General features: G+C 39.2%; 1 protein-coding gene across 2 annotated transcripts in view; it reads left to right on the top strand.

Annotated features, from left to right (window-relative positions):
- GRIP1 (glutamate receptor interacting protein 1) overlaps nucleotides 1-13,399 on the top strand; it is a 757,962-nt gene that overhangs the window by 687,140 nt on the left and 57,423 nt on the right. For both annotated transcript variants that reach the window (XM_033221362.1, XM_033221361.1), the window contains exon 16: nucleotides 11,969-12,114. In XM_033221362.1, coding sequence (XP_033077253.1) covers nucleotides 11,969-12,114 — 146 coding nt within the window. The remainder of the gene's footprint in view (nucleotides 1-11,968; nucleotides 12,115-13,399) is intronic.

Here is a 13,399-nt window from a genome sequence, read left to right on the forward strand (position 1 = left end):
TTTTTCCTATAGACTTGTTTGAGCTCCATGTATATTCTGGTGATTAATCCCTTGTCAGATGGATAGTTTGCAAATATTTTATCCTGTTATGTGAGCTGTCTCTTCACTTTGTTGATTTTTTTTTTCTTTGCTATGAAAAAGCTTTTTCACTTGTTGTGATCCCATTTGTCCATTTTGCTTAGGTTGCCCATGCTTGTGAGGTATTAAGACATATTTGCCCAGACCAATGTCCTGGAGAGTTTCCCCAATGTTTTCTTGTGGTAGTGTCATAGTTTGAAGTCTTAGATTTAAGTTGTTAATCCACTTTGATTTGACTTTTGTATATGGCAAGAAATAGCTGTCTAGTTTTATTCTTCTGCATGTTGATATTCCGTTTTCCCAGCACCATTTATTGAAGAGATTGTCTTTTCCCCAGTGTATGTTCTAGGCACCTTTGTCAAAAATGAGTTCACTGTAGGTATGTGGATTTATTTCTGGGTTCTCTGTTCTGTTCCATTAGTCTATGTGTATATTTTTATGCCGGTACCGTGGTGTTTGGGTTACTATATGTCTGTAGTATAATTTGAAGTCAGATAATGGGATTCTTCCAATTTTGTTCTTTTTGCTCAGGATGGCATTGGGTATTCTAGGTCTTTTGTGGTTCAGTATAAATTTTAGGATACTTTATCTATTTCTGTGAAGACTGTCATTGGTATTTTGATACAGATAGTATTGAATATGTAGATTGCTCTGGGTAGTATGGACATTTTAACAATATTGAGTCTTCTGGTTTATAAACATGTAGTTTTTTCTATTCGTTTGCGTCCTCTTCAATTTCTTTCATCAGTGTTTTACAGTTTTCATTGTAGAGATCTTTCACTTCTTTCATTAAGTTAATTTCTACGTATTTGATTTTATTTGTGGCTCTTGTAAATGGAATTGCTTCTTTAATTTCTCTTTCAGGTTGTTCACTGTTGGCATATAGAAATGCTACTGATTTTTGTATTATTGATTTTGAAGCCTGCAACTTTACTGAATTTTTTTAACCAGCTCTAATAGTTTTTTTTTGTGGAGTCTTCAGGTTTTTCCAAATGTAAGATCATGTCATCTGCAAAGAAGGATAATTTGACTTCTTCCTTTCCAATGTTGATATGCTTCTCATCTTTCCCTTGTGGGATTGCTCTAGCTAGGACTTCCAGCACCGTGTTGAATAACAATGGTGACAGTGAGCATCCTTGATGTGTACCAGATCCTAGAGGAATGGAATGGCTTTCAGTTTTTCATTCAGTATGATACTAGCAGCAGCTCTGTTGTATATGGCTTTTATTATGTCGAGGTATATTTCTTCTATACCCCAGTTTTTTGAGGATTCTTATCCTGAAGTGATGTTAAATTTTTTTCAAATGCTTTTTCAGCATCAATAGAAATGATCATGTGATTTCTGTCCTTTATTCTATTGACATGATGTGCCTCACTGATTGATTTGCATAGCTTGCACCATCTTTGAATCTCTGGGTTGTGATCCAGCTTGGTTGTGAATCATCTTTTTAATGTATTTGTGACTTCACTTTGCTAGTATTTTGTTAAGGATTTTTGCATCAATGTTCATTAGAGGTTTTTGGCCCACAGTTTTCGTTTTGTTTTTCTTTCTTTTGTGTGTGTGTGTGTGTGTGTGTGTGTGTGTGTGTGTGTGTGTATCTTTGTCAGATTTTGTTACCATGGTAATACTGGCCTCATAGAATGAGTCTGGAAGGATTTCCTCCTCCTCTGTTTTTCAGAATAGTTTGAGCAAGATTAATATTAGTTATTTAAATGTTTGATAGAATTCGGCAGTGAAGCCTTTGGGTCCCAGGTTTTGCCTTACTTAGAGACTTTTTATTATGACTTCAATCTTGTTACTTATTACTGGTCTGTTCAGGTTTTGAATTACATCATAGTTCAATCTTGGTACATTGTATGAGTCTAGAAATTTATTCATTTCCTCTAGCTTTTCTAATTTATTGGCATATAGTTGCTCATAGTAGCCACTAATGATTCTTTGAATTTCTGTGATATCAGTTCTAATGTCTCCTTTTTCATCTCTGACTTTATTTAGTTGGGTTTTCTCCTTTTTTTTATTTTTGTTATTAGTCTGGCTAAAGCTTTGTCCATTTTGTTCACCTTTTTAAAAACATTTTGTTTCATTGATCTTGGCATTGTTTTCTTCTTTTCAAATTCATTTATTTTTGCTCTGATCTTTATTATTTATTTTCTACCACTAATTTTGGATGCAGTTTGCTCTTGTTTTTCTGATTCTTTAAGATGCATTGTTAGTTTATTTATTTGACGTCTTTGTTCTTTTTTGATGTAGGCACTTACAGTTAAACATTTCCTGCTTAGTGCTGCTTTTGCTGTATCCCATTGGCTTTAGTATGTTGTGTTTCCATTATCATTTGTTTCAATACATTTTTTAACTTTCTTATTAATTTCTTCATTGGCCCACAGGTCACTCAGAAGCATGTTGTTTCATTTCCATGTGTTTGTATAGTTTAAAAAATTCCTCATGGTTTTTTTTTTCTTCAAATTTTATTTTAAATTCCAGGGTACATGTGCAGGATGTGCAGGTTTGTTACTTAGGTAAACATGTGCCATAGTTTGCTGCACAGATCAACCTATCATCTAGGTATTAAGCCCAGTATCCATTAGCTGTTCTTCCCGATGGTCTCCCTCCCATCATCTCACCCATGAGAGGCCCCACCGTGTGTTGTTGCTTCCAGTGTGTCCATGTGTTCTCGTTGTTCAGCTCCCACTTATAAGTGACAACATGCAGTGTTTGGTTTTCTGTTTCTGTGTTAGTTTGCTGAGGATAAAGGCTTCTAGCTCTATCTGTGTACCTGCAAAGGACATGATCGCATTCCTTTTTATGGCTGCATAGTATTTCCATAGTGTATATGTATCACATTTTCTTTATCCAGCCTATCATTAATGGGCATTTGGGTTGATTCCATGTGTTTGCTATTGTGAATAGTGCTGCAGTGGACATACACATGCATGTATCTTTATAATAGAGTAATTTACATTCCTTTGGGTATATATCCAGTAATGGGATTGCTGGGTCAAATGGTGTTTCTGCTTCTAGATCTTTGAGGAATTGCCACACTGTCTTTCACAATAGTTGAACTAATTTACATTCCCACCAACCGTGTAAAAGCATTCCTTTTTCTCTGCAATCTCACTGTTGTTTCTTTACTTCTTCATAATTGCCATTCTGACTGGCATCAGATGATATCTCATTGTGATTTCAATTTGTATTTCTCTAATGATCAGTGATGAAGAGCTTTTTCTCATATGTTTGCTGGCTGCATAAATATCTTCTTTTGAGAAGTGAAGTTCTTTATAGACTCTGGATATTAGCCCTTTGTCAGATGGATAGATTGTGAAAATTTCTTCCCATTCTGTAGGTTGTCTATTCACTCTGACAATAGTTTATTTTGCTGTGCAGAAGCTCTTTAGTTTAATTAGATCCCACTTATCAGTGTTTGCTTTTGTTGTCATTGCCTTTGGCATTTTTGTCATGAAATCTTTGCCTGTACCTATGTCCTGAATGGTATTGTCTAGATTTTCTCCTAGGGTTTTTATAGTTTTGAGATTTAGATTTAAGTCTTTAATCCATCTTATTTTATTTTATTTTATTTTATTTATTTTATTTTGTATAAGATGTAAGGAAGGGGTCCAGTTTCAGTTTTCTTTGTATGGTTAGCCAGTTCTCACAGTGCCATTTATTAAATAGGGAATCCTTTTCCCATTGCTTGATTTTGTCGGATTTGTTGATGATCAGATGGTTATGAGTGTTTGGTCTTATTTGTGAGTTCTGTATTCTGTTCCTTCGGTCTATATGTCTATTTTTGTACCAGTACCATGCTGTTTGGTTACTGTAGCCTTGTACTATAGTTTGAAGTTGAGTAGTATGATGCCTCCAGCTTTATTCTTTTAGCTTAGGATTGGTTTGGCTATACGGGCTCTTTATTAATTCCACATGAATTTTAAAACAGTTTTTTTCTAATTCTGTCAAGAATGTCAAAGGTAGTTTAACGGGCATAGCATTAAATCTATAAATTACTTTGGGCAGTGTGGTCATTTTCACGATGTTGATTTTTTCTATCCGTGAGCATGGAATGTGTTTCTATTTGTCTGTGTCCTCTCTGATTTCTTTGAACATTGGTTTGTAGTTCTCCCTGAAGAGGTCTTTCACTTCCCTTATTAGCTGTATTCCTAGGGATTTTATTCTCTTTGTAGCAATTGTGAATGGGAGTTATTTGATTATTTGGCTCTCTGCTTGCCTATTGTTGGTGTATAAGAATGCTAGTGATTTTTGCACAGTGATTTTGTATGTTGAGACTTTACTGAAGTTGCTTTTCACAGCTTGAAAAGCTTTTGGGCTGAGATGATGGTGTTTTTTAGATAAAAGATCATGTAATCTGCAAAGACAATTTGACTTCCTCTCTTCTGACTTGAATACCCTTTATTTTTTTCTCTTGCCTGATTGCCCTGGTCAGAACTTCCAATATACTATGTTGAATAGGAGTGGTGAGAGGGCATCCTTGTCTTGTGCTGGTTTTCAAGGTGAATGCTTCCAGCTTTTGCCCATTCAGTATGATATTGGCTGTGGGTTTGTCCTATATGGCTTTTACTATTTTGAAGTATGCTCCTTCAATACCTAGATTATTGAGAGTTTTTAAATGAAGGGATGTTGAATATTATTGAAGGCCATTTCTGCATCTATTGAGATAATTATGTAGTTTTTGTCTTTAGTTCTGTTTATATAATGAATCACATTTATTGTTTTGTGTATGTTGAACCAACCTTGCATCCCAGGGATGAAGTCAACTTGATCATGGTGGATAAACTTTTTTAATGTACTGCTGGATTCAGTTTGCCAGCATTTTATTGAGGATTTTTGCATCCATGTTTATCAAGGGTATTAGCCCAAAGTTTTTTCTCGTTGTTGAATATCTCTCCCAGGTTTTGGTATCAGCATGATACTGGCCTCATAAAATGAGTTAGGGACAAGTCCCTCATTTTCAATTGTTTGGAATAGTTTCAGAAGAAATAGTACCAGCTCATCTTTGTACCTCTGTTAGAATTCAGCTGTAAATCCATGCAGTCCTGTGACTTTTTTTGGTTGGTAGACACTATTTATTACTGTCTCAATTTCAGAACTCATTATTGGTCTCTTTGTTCTCATTAGTTTCAAAGAATTTCTTGATTTCTGCCTTAATTTTATTATTCACCCTAGGGTCACCTGGGGGCAGGCTGTTCAATTTCCAAAGTAGTAGTGTGGTTTAGAGCGAATTTCTTAATCTTGAGTTTAATTTGATTGTGCTGTGATCTGAGAGACTGTTATGATTTCGGTTATTTTGCATGTGCTGAGGAATGTTTTACTTTCAATTATGTGATCAATTTTAGAGTAAGTGTCATGCGGCAATGAGAAGAATATATATTCTGTTGTTTTGGAGTGGAGAGTTCTGTAGATATCTATCAGGTCCACTTGATCCAGAGCTGAGTTCAAGTCCGGAATATCTTTCTTAATTTTCTGTCTCAGTGATCTGTCTAATATTGTCAGTGGGGTGTTACAATCTCCCACTATCACTGTGTGGGAGTATAAGTTTCTCTGTAGGTCTCTATGAATTCTCTTAATGAATCTGGGTGCTCCTGTATTGGGTGCATATGCATTTGGGATACTTAGCACTTCTTGTTGAATTGAACCTTTTCTTCTATCTTTGTTGGTTTAAAATCTCTTTTGTCACAAACTAGGAGTACAGGCTCTTCTTTTTTCAGTTTTTCATTGCTTGATAAATTTTCCTCCATCACTTTATTTTGAGCCTATGTGTGTCATTGCATGTGAGACAGGTCTCTTGAAGACAGCATACCAATAGGTCTTGGCGCTCTCTTTATCCAGTTTGCCATTCTGTGTCCTTTAACTGGGGTACTTAGCCTGTTTACATTTAAGTTTAGTGTTGATGTGTATTAATTTGATCCTGTCATCATGATGCTAGCTGGTTATTTTGTAAACTTGTTTATGTGGTTGCTTCTTAGTGTCACTGGTCTGTGTATTTCAGTGTGTTTTTGTAGTGGCTAGTAATGGTTTTTCCTTTCCATATTTAGCACTTCCTTCAAGAGCTCTGGCAAGGTAGGCCTGGTGGTGATGAATTCCCTCAGCATTTACTTGTCAGAAAAGGATCTTATTTCTCCTTTACTTATGAAGTTTAGTTTGGCCAGATATGAAATTCTGGACTGGAAATTATTTTCTTTAAGAATGTTGAATATTGGCCCCCAAACTCTTCTGGCTTGTAGGTTTCTGTAGAGGTCTGTTGTTGGTCTGATGGGCTTCCCTTTGTAGGCATCCTGGCTTTTCTTTCTGGCTACCCTTAACGTTTTTTTCGTTCATTTTGACCTTAGAGAATCCAGTGATTATGTGTCTTGGGGTTGATCTTCTCCTGTAGTATCTTACTGAAGTTCTCTGGATTTCTTATATTTGAATGTTGGCCTATCTTGCTAGGCTTGGGAAGTTCTCCTGGATTATATCCTGAAGTGTGTTTTCCAACTTGGTTCTGTTCTCCCCATCTCCTTCAGGTACCCCAATCAGTCATAGATTTGGTCTTTTTGCATAATCCCATACTTTTTGGAGGTTTTGTTTATTCCTTTTTATTCTTTTTTCTCTATTCTTGTCTGCCTGTCTTATTTCAGAAAGATAGTCTTCAACTCTGAGATTCTTTGTTCCACTTAGTCTGTTTGGCTATGGACACTTGTGATTGCATTGTGAAGTTATCATGTTGTGTTTTTCAGCTCCATAAGGTCATTTATGTTTCTCACTAAACTGGCTATTCTGGTCATCAGCTCCTGTAATGTTTTATTATGATTCTTAGCTTATTTGCATTGTGTTAGAGTATGCTCCTTTAGTTCAGTGAAGTTCATTATTGCCCACCTTTTGAAGCCTACTTCTGCCAATTCAGCCATCTCAGCCTCAGCCCAGTTCTGTGCCCTTGCTGAAGAAGTATTGCAGTTATTTGGAAGAGAAGAGGCACCCTGGCATTTTGAGTTTTCTGCAATTTTATGTTGATTCTTTCTCATCTTTGTGGGCTTATCTGCCTTCAATCTTTGAGGTTGCTGACCTGTGAATGGAGTTTTTGTGGGGTCTTTTTATTGATGATGTTACGGTTGTTGCTTTCTGTTTATTTGTTTTTCTTTTAACAGTCAGGCCCCCCTTCTGTAGTGCTGTTGTGGTTTGCTGGGGGTCCACTCCAGACCCCAAGCCTGGGTCCCTCCTGCACCTGGATGTATCGCCAGTGAAGGCTACAAAACAGCAAAGATGGGAGCCTGCTCCTTCCTCTGAGAGCTCTGTTCCAGAGGGGCACTGACGTGATGCCCATCTGGTGACCTGGAGACCCCTGTTGGGAGGTCGCACCCAGTCAGGAGGAATGGTGTCAGGAACCCTCTTAAAGAAGCAGTCTGCCTGCCCCTTGACAGAGCAGGTGCACTGTGCTTTGGGGAACCACCCTCATCCAGACCGCCCAGACTCTCCAGAGCCAGCAGGCAGGAAAGGCTAAGTCAACTGAACCAGAGATACCATGGCTCCCCCTCCTGCAAGGGGCTCCATCCCAAGAAGATCATAATTCTGTCCATAAAACCTTGACTTAGAGTGAATTTGTTAACCTTGAGTTTAATTTGATTGTGCTGTGGTCTGAGAGACTGTTATGATTTCAGTTATTTTGCGTCTGTAGTTGCTGAAATTCCCACAGGTGGTCTATAAGGTTCTTATACTTGAATATTGATATCTCTCTCTATGTTTGGGAAGTTCTCTATTATTATCCCTTTGAATAAAGTTTCTACCCCATCTCTTTCTCTACCTCATCTTTAAGGCCTGTAACTCTTAGATTTGGCCTTTTGAGGCTATTTTTTAGATCTTGTAGGTGTACGCCATTATTTGTTTGTTTGATTGATTGTTTTGAGATGGAGTCTCACTTTGATGCCCAGGCTGGAGTGCAGTGGTGCGATCTTGGCCCACTGCAACCTCTGCCTCCTGGGTTCAAGCAGTTCTCCTGCCTCAGCCTCCCAAGTAGCTGGGATTACAGCCACACACCACCACGCCCAGCTTTGTGTGTATGTGTGTGTGTGTGTGTGTGTGTGTGTGTGTGTGTGTTTGTATTTTTAGTAGAGATGGGGTTTTGCCATGTTGCCCAGGCTTGTCTCAAACTCCTGACCTCAGGTTATCTGGCTACCTCGGCCTCCCAAAGTGCTGGGATTATGGGCATGAGCCACCATGCCTGACCCAGTTTTTTGGGGTTTTTTTGTTTTTTTTCTTTTTTTCTTTTTTCTTTTGTCTTCTCTGGCTATGTATTTTTAAATATCCTGTCTTCAAGCTTGCTAATTATTTCTTCTGCTTGATCAATTATGTTGTTAAGAGACTCTGATGCAATTTTTTAGTGTGTCAATGGCATTTTTCAACTCCAGAATTTCTGCTGGATTTTTTTTTCAATTATTTCAATCTCTTTGTTGAATTTATCTAATAGGATTCTGAATTTTTTATCTGTATTATCACAGACTAAAAACTTCATTGTTTCCTCAAAACAGTAATTTTGAATTTTCTGTATGAAAGACCACATATCTCTGTTTCTCTGTGATTGGTCTTTCGTGCCTTATTTAGTTCACTTGGTGAGGTCGTGTTTTCCTGGATGGTCTTGATGCTTGTGAATGTTCACTGGTGTCTGAGAACTAAAGAGTTAGGTATTTATTATAGTCTTTGCAGTCTGGGCTTGTTTGTACCTGTCCTTCTTGGGAAGGCTTTCCAAGTATTTGAAGGGACTTACGTGTTGTGATCTAAGTTTTTGGTCACTTCACCTGTATCTCCATTAGGGGGCACCCCAAGTCCGGTAACACTATGACTCTTGCAGACTCAAAAATACTGCCTTGGTGGTCTTGGGTAAGATCCAGAAGAATTATCTGGATTACTAGGCAGAGACTCTTGTTCTCTTCCCTTTCTTCCAAACAGATATAGTCTTTCTGTCTGTGCTGAGCTACCTGAAGCTGAGGGGTGAGGGGGTGACACAAGCACCCCTGTGGTCACCACCACTGGGACAATGCTGGTTCAGACCTGAAGCCAACATGGTACTAGGTCTCAAGTAAGGCTGCCAGTAAATCCTTATCTGGCTACTACTAGTCCATGTTCACTCAAGGATCAAAGGCTCTATAATCAGCAGGTGGCAAAGCCAGGCAAGATAGTATCCTTCTTTTCAGGGCAGTGAGCTCCCCCTGGCCCCTTGCAGGTCTAGAGATGCCATCCAGGAACCTGGTCCTAGAGACAAAAACCTTAGGAATCCACCTGGTGCTCTATTCTACTATAGCTGAGCTGGCACCCAAGCCGCAAGACGAAGTCTTTCCCATCCTTTCTACAAGGAAAGAAGTCTCTCCCCATGGCCACCACTGCTCCAGGCCCATGGCACGTACTGCCTGACTATTGCCAATGTTCACTCAAGGCTCAAAGGCTCTTCAGTCAGCTTGTGGCAAATGCTGCCAGGGCTGGGACTCTTCTTTCAAGGCAGTGGGCTCCCTGCTATCCCAGAGCAGGTCCACAAACATCCAAGAGCTAAGGCGTAGAATCAGGGACCCCAAGAGCCCACTTGGTACTCTACCCCACTGTTGCAGAGCTGGTACCTAAGCTGCAAGTCCTTTTTACTGTTTCCTCTGCTTTTCTCAAGCAGAAATAGCCTCCCCATAGCCACCACAGCTGGAAATGTGCTGGGTCACACCTAAAGCCAGCACAACTCAGTCTCACCTAAGGCCCACAGCAAGTACTACCTGGCTACTGCTGCTGATTTTATTTTTTTATTATATTTAATTTTATTTATTTTTTGAGACAGAGTTTCATTCTGTTGCCCAGGCTGGAGTGCAGTGGTGTGATCTCAGCTCACTGCAACCTCCACCTCCCAGGCTCAAGTGATTCTCCTACCTCAGCCACCCGAATAGCTGGGATTACAGGTGTGTGCCACCACGCCTGACTAATTTTTCTATTTTTTGTAGAGATGGGGTTTCACCATGTTGGCCAGGCTGGTCTTGAACTTCTGGTCTCAAGTGATCCACCCACTTTGGCCTCCCAAAGTGCTGGGATTGCAGGCATGAGCCACTGCACCCAGCCGTGCTGCTGATTATTCAGGGCCCAAGGGATATTTAGTCAGCAGGTAATAAATGTTGCCAGGACTGGGTCCTTCCCTTCAAGGCAGCAGGTTCCCTTCTGGCCCTGGGTGTGTCTAGAAATGTTGTCTGGGAGCTAAGGCCTGGAAAAGGGGCCTTAGGACTCTGCCTGGTGCCCTGTCATACTATGGCTGAGCTGATATCAAAGTTGCAAGACGAAGTCTTCTTTAGTCTCCCCTCTCCTCTACTCAGGTAGAGTGAAGGAATCTCTCCAGGAGTTGTGAGCTGTGCTGTGTAGGGCTAGGGGAGGGGTGTTGCAAGCACTCACTTAGCCACCCCAGCTAGTTTCTCGTTAGGTCACATGCCCCCCAAGTCTACTGGCTCTGAGCTCAGCACAGCATCAGGATTTGTCCAGGAATTGCAGTCCTTGTGGCTTTAAACTATCTTTTGAGTTTATTTAGTACCCGAGAACACTTTAGCGTGCAGCAGTGAGGCGTGCTGGAACTCAAGTTCTGACCACTGGAATGGGTGATTCCCCTGTGCCTAGGGCTGATCTAAATGTTCCCTCTGTGGATATCAGCTGACTTCTGCCCAGTGTTGCTCTCCGCTGTGACAGGGTAGCACTGAGTTTCAATACAGTCTCTCCATCACTGTGTTCTGCCTCCCACAAGTGCACAGTTTTTCTCTCTATGCCATGTGGCTGCTGCAGAAGGGGTGGGGGAGGGGCTGGCATCATCAGTTCAAGACCTTCTTTCCTACCCTCTTCAGTGCCTCTTTCAATGATATGAAGTTAAAACCAGGGACTGTTTTTGCTCACCTGATTTTTGGTTCTTATAAAGGTGCTTTTCTATATGGATAGTTGTTAAATTTGGTGTTCCTGCAAGGAGGACAGTCAGTGGAGGCTTCTATTCAGCCACCTTGCTCCGCCTCCCTCCTGCTACCATTTTCTAGCTATAGGCAGGAGGTGGGGAGGGTCACCAGAGAGTCCGGGGCATGCATTTTCAGAGGGTAACTTAAAAGAAGGGAAAAGAGAACGGATGCTGGGAAACAATTATCAGTCTCTGGCACAGACATAATGCACAGACAAAATGCACACTAATACAGTGAAACTGGTGGTTTTCTAGTTTTTGTTGATATTCCTATTCTTACAAATCTATGTATATATACATATATGCACATAGAAACATATACATACTACATTCATATTATTTTTTTCATTTCATTATGGACCTTAAAAATTTTCAGCAGACCTACCCTGGTCCACAGCCAGTTTTAGAGTCCCAGTGGCCACTTTCCAAATAAGCTATCGATTCATCTATAAATTTTCTTGCTACTCCGGCCATAGTAAGTTTCCAGATGCAAGTGGAAATAGCAGAGGTTCAAGCCTTAGGCTTCCACTAACTCTATTACACCTTGCCTTCTCTCATTCTCTCAGCACTCTCCTAATATCTGGATTACCAAGGATCAAAAGTAATACAACAATATGGAAAAACACAACGATACCCGGGTCTATGCAGACCCTCGCCCATTACCTCCCTTCCTAGGAATTGTATGCTTCCTGAGTGACACTTATATATGTTCTTGTTTAATTGAAAAAAGTATAAGAAAAAATGGTTTTAATACTCTGCAATTTAATGTCATGGCAGGCAACCCAAATAAGACTAGAAGAAGGGAGGGAGTTGTCAATAAAGTACAATTTAAAAACAGTTGAACCTCTTTTCCTCTAAAGACTACCACAGTGCTACATTATGCTTAATGCCTCTTTAAATGGCCTAGTTAAGTGCTCATCATTAGTCATGTGTTACTATGCATTCACTAACAGAACTGGGACCCTGGAACTTGGGGATAAATTGCTCGCAATAGATAATATCCGGCTGGACAACTGTTCCATGGAAGATGCAGTTCAGATCCTCCAGCAATGTGAAGACCTGGTGAAGCTCAAAATCCGCAAAGATGAAGATAATTCAGGTATTGAGAGCATCCTTAGTTAAAACTGATTTTTCGAAATGCCCATCTGTCACCAAAGATATTAGATCTTGATGTTTTACATACAACAGCTGGCTAGTGACATGGCAGCAGTGTTTCACAGCTGGAAGAGTCTTTAAATTTTATGTTGAGAGTGTAGTACGAATTTTAAATAATGGTGCTTGTATATGATATCATTAAGATATTTTCATTATAGGAAACATTATAATTGCATGAAATAATTTTTAAAGATGATATCTAAATCATCATCTAATACCACACTAATACAGTGAAACTGGTGGTTTTCTAGTTTTTGTTGATATTCCTATGGCATAACTATAAACAAGTGGATGTTGCATTTTTTTACCTAATTTTACATTATAAACATTTGATCATTTTATAAACTCTGAATATTTATCATTTTTATTGACTGCCTGTGATTTACCTTTCTTCTCTTCTTAAATCACTATATTGCTTCCAATTGTTTTGTTATTGTAAATAGTACTCTTATAGACATCTTTATACGTAGATATCTTTATTCAGCTTTTCAACTTTTTTTTTCTTTTGAATTATTTCCTGAGAAAATATTCCTAGAAGCAGGATGGCTGAGTAAGAATACAAAAGAAATGTCTATGATTCCTGATGAGCCAGTCATGCCTCACGTTGCTTTTCAAAAGGGCTATATACATTTTTTAGGCTCTCCAATGAGACTTAGGAGGGCATAGAATCATCTGAAGAGTTTGTTAAAACACAGATCCTGGGCACCACCCAACGTGGGACCTGAGATTCTGAATTCCTAATAAACATCCAGATGCTGCCACAGCTGTGGTGCAAGGAGCACACTTTGGGTTGCCCTGAAATAAGAGACATCTTACCTGATTATGATAAGAATATAGAGCCAATTGAAAAGTGTCTATTCATCAAAAGAGATAATGTGGGGAATTACAGAATGTGATATGGATCCATAAAGTAAACATTTAATTTACAATTTTGCCAATCTTGTGGGTAAAGTCAAGGCTTTCCTATGAACATGGTTCTGCTGATTATAGTTACAAGTCTTTTTGTTTGTTTGCCTAAACCATATCCACAATATATATTTTATGACTTCCAGTTTTATTTTGGTTTGGTTTGGTTTTTAATGCAATGAGACTTTAAATAATTTATAGCAATCTAAATGCCTCCTCCACCTAGATTTTGGTCTTCCCCAGTGTTTTAGAGTTTTTCTGCTAGGTAATTAACAGTAGATTTTATGTTTGTTTGTTTGTCTGTTTTGTGTTTGTTTTCTGTG

This window comes from Trachypithecus francoisi, unplaced genomic scaffold, assembly GCF_009764315.1.
Source record: "Trachypithecus francoisi isolate TF-2019V2 unplaced genomic scaffold, Tfra_2.0 Lachesis_group11, whole genome shotgun sequence".
Classification (NCBI taxonomy): domain Eukaryota; kingdom Metazoa; phylum Chordata; class Mammalia; order Primates; family Cercopithecidae; genus Trachypithecus; species Trachypithecus francoisi.